Source organism: Amblyomma mixtum, chromosome 3, assembly GCF_055824585.1.
Source record: "Amblyomma mixtum isolate Tamu chromosome 3, ASM5582458v1, whole genome shotgun sequence".
Lineage (NCBI taxonomy): Eukaryota > Metazoa > Arthropoda > Arachnida > Ixodida > Ixodidae > Amblyomma > Amblyomma mixtum.
The window spans coordinates 204154716-204174248 of record NC_143014.1 but is presented as its reverse complement, the minus strand read 5'-3'; the positions used below and the strand labels follow the sequence as shown (position 1 = coordinate 204174248).

General features: G+C 47.0%; 1 protein-coding gene across 1 annotated transcript in view; it reads left to right on the top strand.

Moving 5' to 3' along the window:
- The window catches only part of LOC149353365 (CD109 antigen-like), a 122104-nt gene extending 102817 nt beyond the window's left edge, over window positions 1-19287 (top strand). The window contains exons 25-32 of the mRNA XM_089582504.1: window positions 488-565; window positions 2014-2191; window positions 2704-2933; window positions 3193-3354; window positions 4495-4691; window positions 9370-9544; window positions 11112-11217; window positions 13971-19287. Coding sequence (XP_089438630.1) covers window positions 488-565; window positions 2014-2191; window positions 2704-2933; window positions 3193-3354; window positions 4495-4691; window positions 9370-9544; window positions 11112-11217; window positions 13971-14161 — 1317 coding nt within the window. The 3' untranslated portion in view covers window positions 14162-19287. The remainder of the gene's footprint in view (window positions 1-487; window positions 566-2013; window positions 2192-2703; window positions 2934-3192; window positions 3355-4494; window positions 4692-9369; window positions 9545-11111; window positions 11218-13970) is intronic.
- Window positions 19288-19533: the final 246 nt, after the last annotated feature.

The window sequence follows — 19533 nt, the reverse complement described above, 5'->3', positions numbered from 1 at the left end:
GGTGGCACCGGTCCTTTCGACCCTTCCAGCTTGTTCTTGCTATGCTTTTTGCTCGCGCGCTCAACCGCGCCTTACACCGTGATATTACATTTAACACCGCACGATTACCTTGAAATCCTCCTGGTTTTTTTATTTTGAAATACTGCTGGACACGGTGATTTGTCCCGTCACCTCTTTTTGTGGTCTTGAGGTTTCCTTTAGTGTCGTCAACATCGGCACCGTCTTTCGTGCTACGAACCAAGTAAAGATCGAAAGTCTCGTTCCCGCTGCGGTCCGATGGACACGCGTAGTTTGGATGGGGACGGACTGCACGAAGCTGGGCTGGTGTCAGTTCTTGTTCATTGACTGAACGCCGTCATGCGCAGTTTATTAACTGGATACGAAATTTGTTTTCATTTCCTTTTATTCTGAAAGAACACGAAGAAGAGAGAGGACGGAACTGCGCGGTAAGTCTCGTAACACAAGTACTGTTGCTGTTCTCTTGCAGGCTAACAACAAGGACAAAAACATCACGCTGACTGCGCAAGTTGTTCTCACACTTTCCAAAGTCACCGATCTTACAGGAGTAAGTAAATACGCTGGGCGTTTTTTTAAAATAGTTGTTAGGAATGAATGACCTCATTGTTGCCCTATTTTGTTGTGCACTGCGGCCCTTTTAAGCTGCAGGGCCGCATGTGCTGCGCAACGATAGGAAAAAGCGCTGCGTGCAGTCACTGTAATGGCATGATGTGTTTTTTTTCTAGGTCTCCCCATACTCGTAGTTTTAAACGCTGCGAACCGGCGCGAATGAGGACGCATCCGATCGCCTTAAGCCTGTTTCACATGACAGCGAAAATGCTAGCGAATCCTGTCGCCGCGACGGAAAAACCTGTTTTGAGTCGTCGCTGCGACGAGCGGCGAGGTTTCAACAAGTTGGAAATTTTCGCTGCGACGCGTCGCTCAATCGCTCAGTCGCTTGCATGTGAACCGGCCTTTAGTTGCTGAAAACACGCCGGTCACGTGACCCCTAAAGTTTTGATGCGAGTACGACGCGAATCCGGCAATTTGTATCCTCAGCAGCTTTTGCTGTAAAAGCTAACGCATTGAAATGCGCGCCAGTGTGCTGTAAACCTCCTTAGGAATAGTTTGAATTTTGTTGCGGTGATGTTGAGCGTGCATGGAAGAAACAGTCTGGAATGAATGGAACAGCATTAAAGTGTAGGCTTGCATTTTTTAAAATTTCCTGAAATGTAGCTTAGCTTTCATTTCGATGTATGTTTCCTTACTTTTTTGTTGGTGATAAATTGCATGGCTCAAAACTGTAAATTTCACCCAGAGACGTATGTGTGTGCGGTTGTGTGCGGTTAAGTATCCCTATGCAGCCTTGGAATAGAACGCCGGTTTGCTGTGGCTGTCGGTTCGAGAGACTGTTAGAACTTGTAATAGACATTAAAGGGAAGCTGAAACGGTTTTTTGATAATTCGAGGTTATTCAAGAATTCGAATCTATCAAGCTTCTAGATGAACCATGCAAAGTATTTTTGCACCAGCATTTAAAATGGTGACATAATCGTCGATTAAAACCGCGACGATGTTCAGGCTTCTCCTCACTACGTTGGAGGAGTGCGAGAAAACTCGGCAGTGACGTCATTATCGCCGAAACTTCAGATGTCCGCTGCTTACGCCTGCATGCTGCTGTGCGTCGTCAGATGGCGCCAAACAATGCATCGTGAGCTTCACCATCGATGGCGTCGGTTTTCTTCCATGGAATAACCCTTTCTTCGCTGGAAACGTAGTGCCGTCATACGTGACGTCATTATCGGGGCCTCTGCCCGTCGCTGTGCACTTCAGAGAAGCCTGAACACCGACGACGACTTTATTCGGTCATTACGCCACCATTTGAAATGCTAGAGCAAAACGATTTCGCAGGCTTTACCAGCACATTTCGCACATTCGGCAACCTTAAACTCATAGAATTCTAAAACCGCTTCAGTTGCCCTTTAAGTGCCGCATGATGCGTTGGTTTTATCCACAGAGCATTCGTGAGCACGCCAACACTGCCAAGCGTGACGGGGTACGGTACCTGGAGACACAGCTGGCCCAGGTGAAGGACCCGTACACCGTGGCCCTGACGACTTACGCACTCCTCGAGGCCGGCTCCAGCGAAGCCCAATTCGGCTACAACCTGCTGGATTCCATGAAGAAAGATGCCGGTGCGGCTTAGTCTCCTCCATCCGTGGGGCGCATACACGGGGGGATGGCAATGTCAGTTGCCGTTCCGAAACTAAGCAATATTCGAGGACTTCGTGTTGGTCCGCGATCCAGATGCAGCCACAACGCTTGTGCCGAGAAGCTAGCGATTAGTAGCCGGTACCAATTCCTCTGCTTTGCTGTCTGATTAGCCGAAGCTGCTTTGAGAATTTAAATAAATGTGCTGTCACTTTTGCTGGAACTCGCTAGCCAGTTTTCCCGCAGAGTGGACTGTGTATCAGAATTTGCTCGCAGAATTTCAGTGGAAGCTTTACGGCTCGCCCCATTGAATCAGGTGCAGAGCTAGGAATGTATCCAACACGCTAGAACAGTTCATAACTTCTCTCATGCCCGTCTCTTGGGCAATCGTAGTAGTCAGGAGTACCAAAAAAGGCACCGGCCAGCCGCGGACCAGTTTAATGTTGCGAGCAGTGTTGAGAATCTTGCAAGGAAGTGAAGTTTACCTCGGTCGCAGAGGGGGCCGTCTACTGGAGCAGCGTGCACATTCCGCCGCCCGTGATCGTGTCCCAGAGCCAGCGGCCGTTCCTGATGCCCCGATTGCCGCACCCGGAGGACTCGTCCGCTGTGGAGGCCACCGCGTACGCCCTACAGGTCTACCTCAAACTTGGCGGCCTCTTCCAGGACCAGATCGTGCGCTGGCTGAACCGCATGCGCTCCACAGACTATGGCTTCATCGGCACACAGGTGGCGTCTTGGCTCCCATTGTGGTTTACGTACAGCAGACCAAAAGTACCTCTTGACGTCCGCTTCCGCTTACCAATGAGAAATCGGAAGCCTTCTTGGGTTTTCAATCTTTCAAGAGAATATATCCATGGCAGTGCCAGTACTAAAGAAATATGTGCCTTGGTTGTTGAGTTTACATATGGTTGAAAAATATATTCGATTTGCCCATCTAACATTAATTATAAATTCGACTTCGCTTGCTTTGTCTTATCTATTCTAGGACACACTTGCAGCCCTTGAAGCGCTTACACAGTACTCCTTCCGAACGCACGTCCGAGGCATAACAGAAATGAAGGTCACCGTGGAATCATCATCAAACCCCGGCTTTCCCAGCACCTTGCGCATATCCAAGGATGACCTAGCGCGCAGGAAAGTCTTTGATGTGAGTATGTCTGTAAGTGCGTTATGATCAGTTTACAAAACTCCGGGACTCTCAAGGCGAGTGGTTGGCAGTTGCTGGCATGCATCCCGTTCTTGTGCGTCAAGCTCTTGAACAGAAGGCCGCGTACCCTCGGCTTGCCTTGTCTTGCTCCCCGACTGATCGCAGGCTTCAGTACCCTAACGTTCTCTGAGCATGCCGAGGTCGCGCTATAGACAAGTTGCGCGCCTGGGTACCCTGCCCTTCCTCAGAGTTTAGCCGAGCTCGCCGATCCAGCACTATCGCCATTTCAGGACGTTGTGTAGCCTAATTTCTCTCTGTGCAGTCTAGTTCCTCTGTACTACGTCGCAAAGACCGTGCCGCCATACACGTGGTTGATGTTGATGTATTCGGTGGCAAGTGGTGGCACGTCGCCGGCGCACTGTACGCGGATGTTGTGGCGTAGTAACCTCGAACTAAGAAGGTATCGAGGTGTAAACAGACAAAACTACACTGGGGGCGGAAGAGGAAGGGAGGTTTGTGGAGCCCAGATCACAACTCTACTGATTCAGGGAGTGAGTTATTGCAGTGTGTATCGCGATGTCAAACCAATTCGTACTACATTGCGCTAATGACGACGCCGGCAACCTTGCAGTCTGATCCCCTGGTCGAGTGAACGCACTCTTAGTTGCTTACGTCCACCAGCATTTTGGGAACCCACACGCTGTACTGCCAGTGTAGCACGTGTGAAGTGACGTGTTGCGCCGACTACGCTATGGATGAGCTGAGAAGCTGTTAAAAAAGTTGTGAAAGAAAGGCTGTGATTGTAGCAGTTTCAATGCTACATCCATAGGTGGTCAAAATATATTATTACGAAAGGCAGGTGTCCAAAGCAAGAAAATTTTCGCAGGAAAACAGCATTGGCCCCTATTTTTTCGACCAAAAAATTCAAGAAATGCATTGTGCCTATATGACCGCCCCCATCCTAACTACTCGTTCGGAGAGAGGCCCATAAATCCGCTCTACCAGGGGCCTTGTGTATGGAGCGCCGTTTCCCTCTCCTTGTGTAAAATCGGCCGGTACACAGGCATTATGGTTGTGTTTTTAGGATTTTGTTCTTCACAGTCGAGGGTGAGTAAATTTCATTCGCTTGCCCCCGTGCAGGTCCAACCGAACGTTTGGGGTCACTGCGACGTGCTGGCTCAAGGGTCCGGCCTGTCCCTTATCCAATTGGATGTGACCTACAACGTCGATCGTGACTTCTTACTTGTACCTCCTGCATACGAGGCTTTTGATCTCACCTTGACGCCACAGTTCTCTGGAAGGAACAGGTCACACATCAACATCCGCAGCTGTGTTCGGTGAGCAACCCAGCCATTTATGCGCTTACCTTGCTGTTCTTCCACGTTATGAAATGCTTTCAGCTCCCGTTGTATGCGCACCGCGGGTGACCTTGGCGTCAGAACGGAGAACACGGAGGCGAACCTAAACGAACTTTGGCAAAGCTCCGCGCGGCGCTAAGGAGCCGAAGTTTTGCTCTGCAGCCCGAGAGGCGCAAGCGCAGTCCTGGTGGCGCTTGATAAGCTAGGCGACCATTCCTTCATTTAGGCGACAGAGCCGCACGATTTGCCGTCATTACGTAATGCACGCGAATCCTAGAACACAGGTCCCGTGGCGCAATCTATCAGCACGGCCAGTAGCCAGCTGTAATTTTTTGTCAATCGACGTGGTGTTCGGCGAAGGTGGTGACGGCCGCGTCCAGCCGCGGCGAAACCCAGCTTTGTTATGGTCCGTAGTTCTGTGCAGCACGTGCTGGCACCATCCCCTCTTCTTTGGCACGTGGCGAGCGCTGGTCGCGTGGGTCGCTATACATAAAAAAAAAGGCGAAGAAATATGGGCGCGCTGTTGCTCGTGAAGAAAAGCTGAAGGATAAGTGGCTGATGCGGTTCGCTTCTCAAGACTCCTGTACAGCTATCAGTATCTATGAGCGGTCCAAGATTACGGTACGACTTTCCTGCAGTGCAAATCGTGCTTACATCTACTCTCGACGACGAGGTAGTCTGTGGATTAAAAAAAAAGCGTCTCAGGATTTTTGCTTTCAGCGAGGCTCTCAGCAGCAATGTTGCAACAAATATTGCGCTTGCTATCCGCAGAGCTTAAACTACAAGCGAACGCTTAGTTCCGATGCGTTATATTGTCTCGTGATGGTGACAACGCCGTGGACAGCGGACGAGCAAACAGAAGTGAAGGTTAAATTCTTCGTTGTGCTGTCTTGCGTCCAAAAAGAATTGAATATCGTTGCGGCGGCGATAACAAGAGTGCTCGGCGGTCGTCGAACGGAATTACCGCCGCTCTCGGCCGCGATCAGTTTAAATCCCGCTAAGAACTATTGACATAAAGTACCAAAAGCAGCTACAATAAGCTCGAACAAGATAGAAGCAGTTGTCTGTGGCTGCGATCATTCGAGATAAGACTGGTTCCATCTCGCGTCACATTTGCAATGCCCTCTGCCAATGTCCACGGCCAATGCCCTCTGCTTTCTATGCACATCATTCTTCCGTCACTTCGCCTCCCGCCTCCTCCCTGGAGGCTCACGTCTTTTCCTCCCTATTATTAACTTTGCTGTCGTTTCTTCTGTCTCGACAAGGCTGACCCTACCTCCCTTCTGTCTAGGCTACGCAGGATATCGAACAATCGACATATTTACATCGGGAAATGCTATGGGTTGACCCTAAATATAGCAGGCACTCAAAATATTGAGATTTGCGCTCGAGACGAGCGTTGAAAGTTGCAAATTAATACCCCTTGTCACATTGTCCGCCGGTGTGGTCGAACGCCTGCTGCGCTTCCGTTCGACGGGGATAGCGCCTCGACGCAGTTTTGCAGGATATCCGCTTTTCCTGCCTGTACACTTGAGCATGCCACAATGCGCTGCGGGACAGTGCAGATGTCCGGCGGTCTAGCTGAACTGCAATGTGGGCACCAATGCACGCTTTTCAGCAACTATTTGTTAGGGTGACGCCGGCGCTCGTCATAATTTGGTCCTGTTCTTTTCAGCATGAAATAAGTCGAACCCGGATATATCGAATTCGAAGGGGATCGGAAAATAGTTCGATATAGCGAAAATTCGATATACAGATATAGGCTAAAACTGCACTCCCGATCATAACAAATTGTGGCTTACCGTTTGGAACAGCCGCGAATCACATAGTATGGGCGCGCAATGTGAAAGCACTTTATTTCGCGGAAAAAAAGATCACTAATTTTGGGCTGCTTTTTCCCCTGGGAAACGAAGTTCAAAACACTGGCCTCGATCTTCTCGAGACTGTCCAGGTGCGAGAGCACAGTGCCTTCCATTTCGCCGCAACAGCGCCGAATCAGGCTAACGCTGACGCCAGTTCAGAGAGAGAGAGAACAACTTTTATTTAGAAAGCCTGCAGAGTCGGTTAGGCTCCCTCCAAGCAGGGAGGACAAGCCTTTACCGCGACGCGGCCACTACGTCAATCTCGTGCGTTGTGCTCCTTGAGGTCTTGTTACGTCCCTCGCTACTTCCGCGGGTTCGAGAGGGCCGCCGCCCCCTTCCTGGGGGCGCCGCCCCCCTCTCCTCGGTGTCGCTCGGTCGCTGCCTCTCGGTGGCTGCGCACGGACGCGTTTCTTCGACAACACAGTTGCCCTCGTCGTCGCTGGAGTCGGCGTCTTGAACGCCAGCTACCCCTTGAACTTCGCTGTCAGCGTTAAAGGGACTATGAAACAAATTAATTGAGATTACGTAAAGTTATGCAATCCATCACTCGTCACCCCAGCGAAAGAATTTTCGAGCTAGTATGAATAACAACGAAGTTATAGACGATTAAAAATCACGCTCCTCCTCTCCCCCCTCAACTCATACACGCGGAGCACCAAGAAAAAATAAAGAAAACAGCTCCGGGACTGGGCTCTGCCCATGAATACGTCATTCGCTGACGTTCGGTTTACGACTTCCGGTTGTCGCACTCCCGAGGAGCAGCGTGCGTCGGCAGCGTCTCTCCGGTCTCGGCGCTTTCTTTGCTCCCGAACTCCCGGCAGAAAGAGGCGGCAGAGGTAAATTGAAAACATATGCGTGAAGGCAATGCCCTGGCCCGCGTTTGCCCGAGGGGGTCGCGCGGCGGCTCGAGCAGACGATTTTCACCGCTACCGGAAGTGTGCCCGTGACGTCGTAGCTGCCGCGGCTCGAGCGAATGACAGCGTGTGGTGGCCTACCCACGTCATGGGACTAGTGACGTCTGTTTTCCCGGTTTTGGTTTCAAAATCGCTCCCTACGAAGACACCAAACGGCCCGCGAATTTAAAAAAACGCGATTTTTAAAAAGCCATAATAAATTGCCGGCTCAGTTCCGAAGACTCATACTTGGTGTCAGTGCTTCTGAGCATAACTTCTAACATTTACAAGCGGCTTTTAATTCTTTTCATGGTCCCTTTAAAGTCCTCAACAGTCACTTCGGACGGAACGGCGCCGAGAAAATTGGACAAGTCGCGAAACGCGTCGTCCAAGCACTCATCGTCATCTAAATCTTCCGGACATTAATCTCGGGCCACTTCAAGGCCTGCCTTGCCAAAACAGTTGGCTACTGGGGCCTGCTTCACGTCGCGCGTTGAAACACAGGCACACACACAAAAAAAAACACGCGAGGCGCAGATGGAGCGATAAGAGCGAAGCCTATGCGAGCGGCAGTCAACGCGGCTGCGAAGGAACGACAGAGGGAAAAGAAAGAGCAGGGAGAAAGATCGGCGCTCTGGGCTTCGCTTTTTTTTTTTTTTTTTCCGAGCTCTCTCTTTTCCCCAGACCCACGATGTGCCCACGAGCGACCGTTTTCTCTCTCTCTCTTTCCCCAAGGAGCGTGGTCGCCGCGCGTCTCCATGCGGCGCTCTCTCTTCGCTGATCTCCAATGACCTTGACGGAGCACACGCGGGCGGTACAGGAGGAGAGGAGGAGTGGGAAAGCTCGCGCCGGTGGGGCGCAAAAACGGGGAACAAAAGAAAAAAAAAAGGGCCCTGCGCCTGCTGACTGCGGAAATGTTCTCCGCTGAGGCGGCTGAGGACCGGATAGGAATGTCTTTGGGGAAAGCGCACCTTCCAGGGGCGCGGCGCGGCGCGGCGCGGCGTTCGATATATCCAATGTCCGGCGAAAATGGAATTCGATATACAACGCAACTGTCCTATACTTTTACATAGTATTTTCAAGGGGGTAATCTGTGTGTTCGATATAGCCAATAATTCGAAATATGCGGGTTCGATATATCCGGGTTCGATACTTCGCTACCTTCGAAGCTTACGCTTGATTTGTGTCGAGATCTACCACGTTATCAGTGCCAGGGTGCAATAGGATATGCCAAATAAGGCCAGACATTACTGTAAGCGTCCGAGCGCCGACTACAGTTTTCGAATGATGGCTATATGAACTAGCGGTGAGTTTGCAGTAGTCAGTTAAACTATCTTGCTTCGAGGCGCGCTCCGTGTGCATATGTCTTCCACTCACAAGGTGGCTGTGTGCCTCGGTGCTATCTTTTGAACAATGGGTCACTCCTTTTCCGCTGAATTTTCTGCTCTATCACTCATGCTTTCAGCTGTGGCCGTTGACCATTGTCTCCGTTGTAGTTATCGCGGCTGTGTTTCTGCTCTGCGATTAAAACTATTTCTGGCACTGCGCTGAGAACGAATTGATGCTCGGCCCCATATGCGGCCATCTAAGAGCCGAGACCTAAGCCCAGAGGCGATGCGGTCGGATGAGGCTGACCACGTGGCACCGGCGTTCTCCGCTATTTCTCACTCGCTTTTCTTTAGAATATCACATCTAGACTAATGAAGATTATTGTGCTTTATATCCAGCTTTTGTTTCTATTTTTGTAATAATGCGTCTTATGTCACCAAATTCGGAAGCATCGAAAGCCTGACCGTGATTCATGTCCCTGGCATGCGGTCCGAGCGTTTCTCTGCCGGCAGACACCGCAGCGCCCTTTTCACGTGGGAGTCTGTGGCGTGTTTTCTTTCAACCCTCTCCCAGGTGGACATTGACCAACATGAGCGCTGCCAGTGGGGCGGCTGTTCTGGAGCTGGCCATCCCTACTGGTTACGCAAACTACCGGCCGCACCTGGACAACTACGTGAAATCAGGAGTAGTGCCTCGACTGAGCATGGCTAAGGTCCTCCCTAGGACAGCCGTGTTCACGTTTGAATATGTAAGTGTGTTCTTCCGGGGAGGGGAGGAAGGGGGAGGAGGAAAGGGGTGTATACCACAGTCAAACCTCGTTGTAATGAAGCGATGGATATTACGAAGGAATGTGTATTCCCGTGAGAAGCTCCCATAGAAGCTCATGTATTTACTATCGCGTTTTTACGCTGCGAAATTTTCCCACTAAGGGATATAGCAAGCCCTAAGCGAGCTTCACTAGCCAGTTCGCCCTAAGTGTGTGGATTTGTAACGGTGCTCAACATTACCGTGCCCATTCGATGCGGTGAACTGAAATTACCACGCATAATCTGTTGTGTCGAGCACTGCACAAAACGTTCGGAAACTTTCCTTGCCTTTAACGGGGCCCGCATGATGCGCTATCTGGGCGATTAGTTGCGGTGGCTTCGTAGCGATAGTTGCGGCCCGCTGAGCGATATCGCGCAGAGCGGTACGCACCGACCGCTGCGAAAGTTGCCGAGATCATTGAAGTTCTCCGTTCTGCGACCTTCTTGCTGCACAAAACCCCCTGTGATCGAGATGTGCTTCTCGGGTGCTGTGTGCAGTACAGTTTTCGTTTTCGCAGCATGGTCGCATGATTTGACCGCTTGGTAGTCTGTTTGGTGCTCTTGACGGTATCAACGTTTCGCTGGTTTCACTTGGCGAAGATTAGTGAAAGCGGTGGAAAACGAAAGAACGAGAAAATTTACGATTACCACAAGATGGCCGTAATCAATGCAGTTGCATCGGGTGCAAAGAAATGTCAGACAGTGAAGAACTTTGACGTAGCTTCGAGCACGTTGTCTGCAGTTATCGGAAACAATGAAGAAATCATTGATGCTGTCGCCCGCGGTTTGAAAGAAACTAGAAACCAGCTGAGATGCATAGTGTTCTAAGAACTTGAGAGCCCTTTTCAAACGGTTTTTAGTTACCACTCTGTGTGGCGTACCCCTTTGCACAAGACAATGCTCTCATACAGTGAAGTGCTGTGGCCAACGTGCTCGTGCGTCATGCGGGGAAGCCAATAAAAAGGGGTACTCGCGTCGACATCGCGGCCGCGTGCCCGCTTTTCACAGCAGCCCATATCGGCTTCAGCGCCTAGGAAACGGGGCTAAATATCCTGAATAGGTCCCTCCCGGTCATCTACGACCCTAAGACCCGTTTTCTAGGCGCTGAAGACACTGTAGGCAGCGGAAAAAACGAGCGCAGGTTGACGAGGTTTGCATATATTAAGTTGATGCATATATTCAGTCGGGTGAACCCAGTGCGCTTGTTGAAGGCTCCCTGAACACACATCGGCGGCATACTGAACGCTAGGTCTACGCAGTGGCACGCAGGCCAGTCTGTTTACATGCAAGAGTTGCGGCCAAAGTCACCTACGGTTGAAGTGAAGCTACGGCTATAACGAAGAGATTGCGGGGTCTGTGCGACTTTGTTACTACGAGGTTCAACTGAATATCTTGTGCCTCGCGTAGCAGTGGTGCATGCGCTTGCAAGTATAAGAAAGGCCCCTCCTCTTTGTGTTGTGTCACGCAAACGATGCACGTTACCCATTGCACCAATCTGGGCTGTTGCAGCTTACAAGCGAATGGACCTGCGTCAACTTCCTCATACAGCGGTGGTATCCCGTTGCCAACTCAACGCGGTACCTGAAAGCCAAGGTGTATGAGTACAACTCCCCTGGTGAGCTTGGGACTTTGTAAATTGGTAGCAGATGTCCGCCGAGGCATTTTGGTTTTATGGCAGTGAGTGAAAGAACGAGCAACGGAAACTTTGTGCGATTCGCTAACTGCCTTAAATGTCGAAGGGTCGAAAATGTTCAAAAAAATGTCCTAGGATCTAGTTCATGAGGCTGCGACTTGAGTCGCAGTAAAAGGCCGAGCATTATCACATAATACGCCTGAACATTTCGTCCTTTTGTGTTATCTTGAAAGCTCAAAGTGTGATGGCGTTACGGGACCAAATTACCTGCACTCTACTATTAAATAGGGAAGTAAGAGTGAACGCACTGTGCATCCGCTTCCCGATTAGCCACAATCGTAAAAGCGATCTTAACAAGCTAGCGCCAGCAGCTGCACGCTAGCGCAGTTATCTACAATGAAAATATGATAGGCGTGCCATATCGAACAGTTGCAGATCTTGGTGTCGCACCCGCATTGTCTCATTACCTGTCGCGCGTCGCCTCCGCCGGACGCAACCTGACCTTCAATTTGGCACACTCTACTCTGCCATCGCTTACAGCAACCGCTTGAAGCCCTTTGTGTGGGCTCGCTCGAAAGGCACTGTGCGCTGGGCATTTCGCTAGAAATAGCGGGAACTCCGGTACGGTTCAAAATCAAGCTCCTCAATGCTATTGTGAGACGTTCCAGCGGCTAAAAAGACAGGGACGAAGGTAGACGAGACAGGACGAACGCCGGACTTCAACTGAGGTTTATTTCACAAACAGCGATAATATACAAAAGGGGGCGCCCCTTTTTGTGTATTATCGCTGTTTGTGAAATAAACCTCAGTTGAAGTCCGGCGTTCGTCCTGTCTCGTCTAGCTTCGTCCCTGTCTTTTTAGCCGCTGGAACGTCTCACAATAGTACTACCAACCAACTAGCCCAACTTTCTACGCTCCTCAATGCTTTATTCTGGGTGTATAGTGACGGAAATCCCACAGTAACTTCACCTGATATTCGTGCCAAATTTTTATTTGATAGATTCGGCTGATGTTTGAGGTAAATAAAGCTTCTCTGGCGGCTCGCTTTGGTCGAGATGAATCTCACGCACTCCATGTGATGGTACATAGGGCGGATGGAAAACGCTGACGTAGTCGTGACAGCAAACCCCAATACTTCCTTGAAGCAGTGATACTATAATAGCTGCAGTGCTGTTGTGACCATGGGTTTTCAGAGCTAGTCAACCTTGCATTTTTGTTCGGGAGGCTGCGTTGTAACTGCTGCGTGTGTCCTGCAGCATGTGTTATTTTTCGACCTGGACTATGGGAATGCCTCTTTATGCAAGTGTCCCTTTCGGGCATGGGTGTCAATTGCCGCCAGAATTTCAGATGCGCACACTATGGTGCATTCCGACCGTGCTCCTTTAAGGCCGCAATGCAGCATTTTTTATTCGCGATGTATTTTACTGCTATGCTGTTTTAGACATAATTGTGGGAATAAGCAAGGCTGCTGGCCGAAAATTCGAAATTCTGCGAATTGAGAACGAAGAATCTGCAGTATTCCGCGGGAGACATCTAATACTGCTTCAAACTGCATCTCGTGTTATATTCGGTACAAGGGTATGAATATATTGTGAATTGGTTTTGATTGTTCTCCGAGCACTTCAATGAACCCAAAGTGGCCTTCGCCACCTCCCTTGAGAACGGTTAGGAGAAGCCAGTTTTTCATAAACCTTGGGAAACAGTGTGCGGCACACAAGTGCAAAGTAGAAGGTGGCTGGATGTGGGAAGAATGCAGTACGGCTCGTTTAGAAAGTGAAGGCACATAAAAAGTTGAGTAGGGAAAGCAAAGGGCTTACAGGCTCAGGACTGGGCAGCTCAAAACACCTATTAGCGGCGGCATAGCTGTGACGGCGACTGCTGCGTGGAAGGCTGCATGCAAGAGCGATTGGAGACTTTACTGCGCTCGACCTTGCCGCGCGCATCTGAAGCGTTGCCTCTTAAATAACGATGACGTATCCGTTGCTTCCGTGATTTAGCATGCCGTCTGAATTTTCCTGGGAGCCCCTCGGCTATGGTTGGCCTGAACAGTTTGAGATATACGTTATAACTGTAATAATATTTGGTTTGGTTTTGTGGGGTTTAACGTCCCAAAGCGACTAAGGCTATGAGAGACTAAGGCTATGAGAGAGTGAAGGGCTCCGGAAATTTCGACCACCTGGGGTTCTTTAACGTGCACTGACATCGCACAGTACACGGGCCTCTAGAATTTCTCCTCCAAAGAAATTCTAGCCGCCGCGGCCGGGATCGAACCCGCGTCTTTTGGGTCAGCAGCCGAGCACCATAGCCACTGAGCCACCGCGGCGGCTGTAATAATATTTCTTTTAAAATTACCCTGAGGCCTCGAACTCCCCCCTTGCATTATATTAATGTAAATAAGCAAAATTAGCCATTATCTTATTGTCCTATCTTTCCTTCTGATGTCCATAGCGACAATACTATGAAACAAAAAAGAATATGCCTGTTAACATATAATTCCGCGAAAAGCGCATAAATCCACGATTTTTCGAGGAATTGCGGTATCCCGTAGAACTAGAGGCCTTAATTATAAGCATTGCTCCTTCAATCAATGCACTCACCTCTCCAGTAAACTACGACTTTGAGTTGTAGTGACTAACAGATTGGAACTGTTGGAACATTAGAAACTGTTTTGTATAGGGGGAGCGAAGTGCATCGCGTCTGCACCTTATCTGACTGTTGGCAATATCTGTTTGCAGAGAACTACAAGGAGAAGATATGGGAAAACTATGACCTCTATGTGCTAAGTATCTGTGAAGTGTGTGGTTCCTACCAGTGCCCATACTGCCCATACTTCAGCGCTGCTGGCATTCCTGCCCTGAGTTGGACTCTGCTGCTAGTGGTGGCAGTTCTCCTCGGCCAGGAACTTTGCTCTCATTGGAACTGCTGATGTTTTGTGTGTGAATCCTTTGCAATGTGTGCGAGTTATGTGAGTGATGGTAGCACTTTTATGTCTTGGACTCAGTGCATGTTTAATGTGTTATCACGAGCTTTTCTGAACTTAGGTTGGTGTGGTTTGGCCAGGTGCGGTAGATGACGCTCGCAGTTATGGGCGTGTTTTATATGATCCTCAAGGCCAATTGACCATTGAGGTATCGACGTTTTAGTGCACTTTCAGTGTCAGAAAGACTGTACTGCTTTTAGGCTCATTATTTAGCCATTCTTCTGGCTTTGCTTGTAGTTTGTGTGTGTAATATCTTCAGTGAAGGTTGCTGCGATGTTCACGAGTCACAAGTTGACTGGTTGTGAAATAAGTTATCCTTAAAGTTGAAAGGAAAAAGCAGTGCCATCTCATGTTGAAGATATGCATAATTGGTGCATAAAAACTGTTATGTTTTGTTTTTGGAAAAGTGTACTCACAGATAAAATTGTTCATCTTGCTGGAGTTAGCGTAAGTTTTTCCTTGTCATACACACTGTAGCCATGGACAAAGTTTTGCAAGAATGTGATTAATAATGTATGTTGGTCATCCCTTAAAAATTCTCACGATTTATTAATCTTCATGAAAATCAGTTGTGCGATAATGTTTGTGATGAAAAATAAGCATCACTGTACTCATTTTCACCCTGGTTTTAATTAAAGTAGAAAAAACGTGCTACTTAAAAAGAAACTTAAAAGTCTTGATGGAACATGAAGAGATTATTGCAGCACCATTAGGACTTCTCAGTTCTTGTTTTTACGCATGCTCGACGTTGTATGCTGCATTCTTAAGGCTTGTGGATGCTTGCATATCATGACTATGATAAATATCCATTGGAAAGCCCTGCGTTTCTGAAAAAACATGGACGATGTACTGGTGATAATTGACTGCTTTGTGATGATGCGCTGGTTTTCAAAAAAGTCGCACAAAGTGCGCCATAGAAGGGGGATAGCACTTTAGGTCCTCAGAGCAACCACCATCGAGAAAAGTGTAACAAGTATGCTGGATCAGCATGGTACAAGGTTTCATAATGAGTGGTTGGCCAGGTCAACATCACGATCCCATGTGGCCAAAAAGAATAAGAGAATCAGAATTTTCTATGGGCTAACAGCAGAAGCTGGAACATGTTATATATAAAAGAAACAACATGGGTGGTCAGTAAATTTTTTGTCGCTGTGTACATTGGTTTTGCCACTAGGCGTCGATATGCAAGTTTGCTCATTCATGTGGCTCTAACTGCTTGCAAAGCCAGTAATCATGAGCACATTTTTTTTTGCTCATTCCAAGCAGGCAGTGCACAGTGTTGCATATATATTGTTGGAAATTTGTGACACCATAATGCAGTGTTGCAGCGTCAAATAATTAGGCTTAGGTTCAGGGTGCATTCCACGAATCAGTTTATTAAATTTGACCTGTAAGTCTGCTGTAAATCTGCTGCTATGGTGCAGTCAAGGTCGAAAGAATACACATGCAGCCGTGTAGCGCAAGTTGAAATAGTATGGTCGATACTTCACTCATCCTGGCACCCCTTTTAATTGCTGCAGCAGGACTTGGTTTCTCATGTCCAGCTCAATTATTTTACAGATTTTTTGCCTGCAGTGTTGCTCATTGAAACAATATACCTTAATATAATTTGGATTGCTTACAATAATTTCAAGTGCAATTATAAAGTAAAAGTGCTGGTTTCATACAACAGATTGCCCAGCAGACATACAAGACCTTGTAAATTTAAGGCACTGCTAAAGTGGCTCGAATCTCTGTTGATTGTGCTTGTTACCAGGAATTTGGAACAGTGGTCTAGTTCACTTGTTTTGCCACCACATGGCACATAGCAAGACACTACTGGCTGTATTTTTTGCAAAATAATATGTGACAGTAGCAAGGCTTCGATTTGAGAACCTCGCTCTGTGCTGTGTTGTGTTAGAACACTTGGCTGCACTGCGATGTATATGTGCTTGTGGATGCATTGTCTTATATACTTCTAAAATGCAAGGTGGGTTGTGTTGTGAAAATGTCAGTTTTGTTCAATTTTAAGTTTTTTCAATAGACTCAGCACGAAGCCCAGTCCTTCTTCTATTTAAAGCTGCTGGCAAAAAGAGGCTGGAGCAGTAGATTCTTCAAAAATTGTTTTCTGTCACCGAGAAGGATCTAAATTTTAATTTCCATAGACGCCTGTTGCTTAAACTTTGAATGGCATTGAAAGAAATGTTGGGAAAGGCGTCGAAACGTTACTGCTTTTAATGTGCGCAGATCACTTAAAATCTAAATCCTGTGGAAAAGCGTAGTCCATTATCTGTATGATTAGTTATATCAGAAAACAGGGCCTCTCCCATTGAAGTGGCTTAGGCCACAAGGCTTAGCGATGCTAGCTAGGTGTTGTCCCAAATTCCTGATAACGACTTAACTTGTGAAAAAGGCACACACTAATGCAGATTGTAGAAAAATACATATCAGAATGAGATTCTGCAACATTGCAGCAGGATTTAACTTAAAATTGCTTGATTAAAGTACCACTGCCAGGTTGTTCATTGTCCTCAAAGTTGTTTACTAAGAGCTGTGAAAAATATGTGGCTATGCTGTGAATAGTCCCAAGTGCAAACGTAATTCGTTTTGGAAGCAAAGTTTTGTAAAGCTGACTTTCTTTCCATTCTTGCATTGTTCCACAATGAGAAATAGATGCAGGCTGTTCAGATTTTTCTTGCACACCTAGGTGGCGTGCGCCGTTCGAAGATATCATCCAAAAGACCTAGCAAAACTTTAATATCGTGCAAAAAGAGGGAGAAGTTTTAATGCTGCCCCATTGGGGCCAATTTTTGTCACAATTACTCCTCTGGTTTTGCAATAGTTCAAGCTATGGTTGCTAATGAGCATATGGTAAGTAAGTGCAGCTGGAAGGTATGGGAAAAGCTGGCAGCTTATGGTTGGTAAAGGTCACTTAGGAGTAACATTGTTAGCCCAAATCATCGCAGTTCGTACTGCATGCACTTGGGAATTCTAAAGAAGTCTGTGCAATTACTGTGCCTTGTAGTGAAATTAATATTTTTGTTGTTGTTTCTGGTCCGGTGACTTTTTTTAATGAATAATCTATTATATTTTTCACGTAAATCAGTTACTTTATAAAGCAAGAGAGTGCAAATATGTCCAGTCGTCGTTTGCAATGAATGCTGAGTGCATTGCAGAAAAACCCACATCAAACATGGCTTGCTATCCGGAAAAGCGCCTTTGAATTCAAGGAGTTTATTTCGACAAAGGCTTTTGTATTGATGGAGTGGTGCAGCTGGAACATGAGGAAAATATTTCTTCTTTACTAGCGGTAGAAATACTTCCTTTATATGTTCAGTGAAATTGTTGTAGACTTTATAGCTGCTATTTTTTCAGTTTAAAGTCCTCCTGTGCCATAAAGAGAACATTGTGTTCGTAATCCAGGAGTGTCATTTTTTTTCTGTGGGAGGAAAAAAGTGCATTTTGGTCTTATAGACCTAATATAAATTTCATTGACTCTACTCTGGCTTGCACCAGCATATCCACTACCTGTCACTCTCTGAACCACTGGGTTCGGGGCTATCTAAGCTGGTGCATCATTTTTTAGGAGGGAGTCATAACTTGAATTATAATTAAAATACAAGCAGTTCTCTGCTTTTTCAGAACGAGTATTCACCTGTACATACATTGGCTAGAGTTTTACTTGTGATTAAATGGTAGCACTACAAAAACCCAGCCCCTTTAAATGTCATAATTTAATTGTAAAAAACTGTGAAAATCACCCTATTAATTGAGACCTTTTACAATGAACGTATGAAAAATATGACAAAGTGCGATGAAAAGTAGTGGTGGACGTGAGTGCTGAAAGTGGCCTTGTGCTTGCTGCCCAGGACGTTTTCTTCGGGCTTTGGATAACTTTTAATGTTTAGCTATCCCCACTCGTCGAAACTGAAGGGACTATTTTAATAAATGGCGACATATTTGCACGACAGCCCTTCATTGTACGGGAGCATTGAAATATTTGCACACTCTAGTATTTTATGTTTGCACTTGTGCAGAGACCATGCGGTGTACAGAGGAATGTTTGTTGGTGTATGGTGTTTTTTCCCTATATTTTGTGACTGTCATCTGTGAACAACATGGTTTTGAAAATAGTTAATGTTTGACACAGACGGCACACTCATTGCAAGCTTATATCATGCAACACACTTCATCATATCATTGTTGTTGGGAGTGGAAGCCATCATTTGTGTGAAGAAAGTGAGTGGTAATGTGCGGTGACTCACAGCCATCATAGAATGCTGAAACAATATCTTCTGGAGAACCCAAATCTTTGACATATGAAGGTAGCCTTCTTCAAACACAGTATAAGCAAATCTTTCTGTACATTGAAAATTGTTGCTAAAACGTTGTCAACCTATTGCTTTAAGACGCACAAAAAGAGGGTCATCAAATTTTTAAACGTGTTTATATCTGAACTGTTTTTGTGTTTTGTGCAACACTGCACCATTAGATGTCCTCTTAGAGCACCAGTGACATCAGTCAGTGATTGTTGCTGCTACTAGTTGTGCCGCTGTCGGCAACCGTGCTCGCCACTTGTAGGTGCTAGGGTTTGTGGCGGCAAGATGCGTAAAGAATGCTGCCTCACTAGTGTTTTTAATTTTGTCAGCTCATTATCTTGGTACACAGGCTTATAGTCAAGAAACACAAACTGAGATTAGTTAGTGCGTTGCTAATGCTGCATGGTAAATGTAGCCCTGAATCTCATTTGTGTCTGTTATAGACATCCCATCATCAAAACATGTCACTGCCACAACTGCATGAAGAAATGAATGTGTTGCTTTGCTGTAAGACGTGTCTGAAGAATACGACTCAAGTGTTCATTTTCTTTGCACATTCTCCGTTGTTTCTGTGTGTGTCTGTGCGCGTTTGCATTCTTGAGAGCGTCAGTCACTGAGAAAGTGTGATGTAACGGACCTACAAGCATGTGGAGTTGTGGTTCTGCATTTTCTTCATCTGTCGAATGTAAACTGGATTCACATGTAGAGGCTTTGCACAAGAATGTATGGTGTACAGAAGCAATATAACATACAAGAGTTTTATACTTCTTCTGAGGCTTGTCTTTGAATTCGTTTTACATTCTACTGTCCCGAGCACACAGACGTGCTGTGGACCTACTCCTCAGAATTATGACTGAGTGATACAGCTCTTTCTCTCTTCAGTTTATTGGTCTAGGGCCATCCAATTCGAGTTCTAGTCACTAAAGAAATTTTAACACAAATCTGTTCCTTGCCTAGCTCCAATGAAAATGTGTCCTTTGAGTATCTATGCCGCTAAAACATGCTAATAAAAGTGAGCTT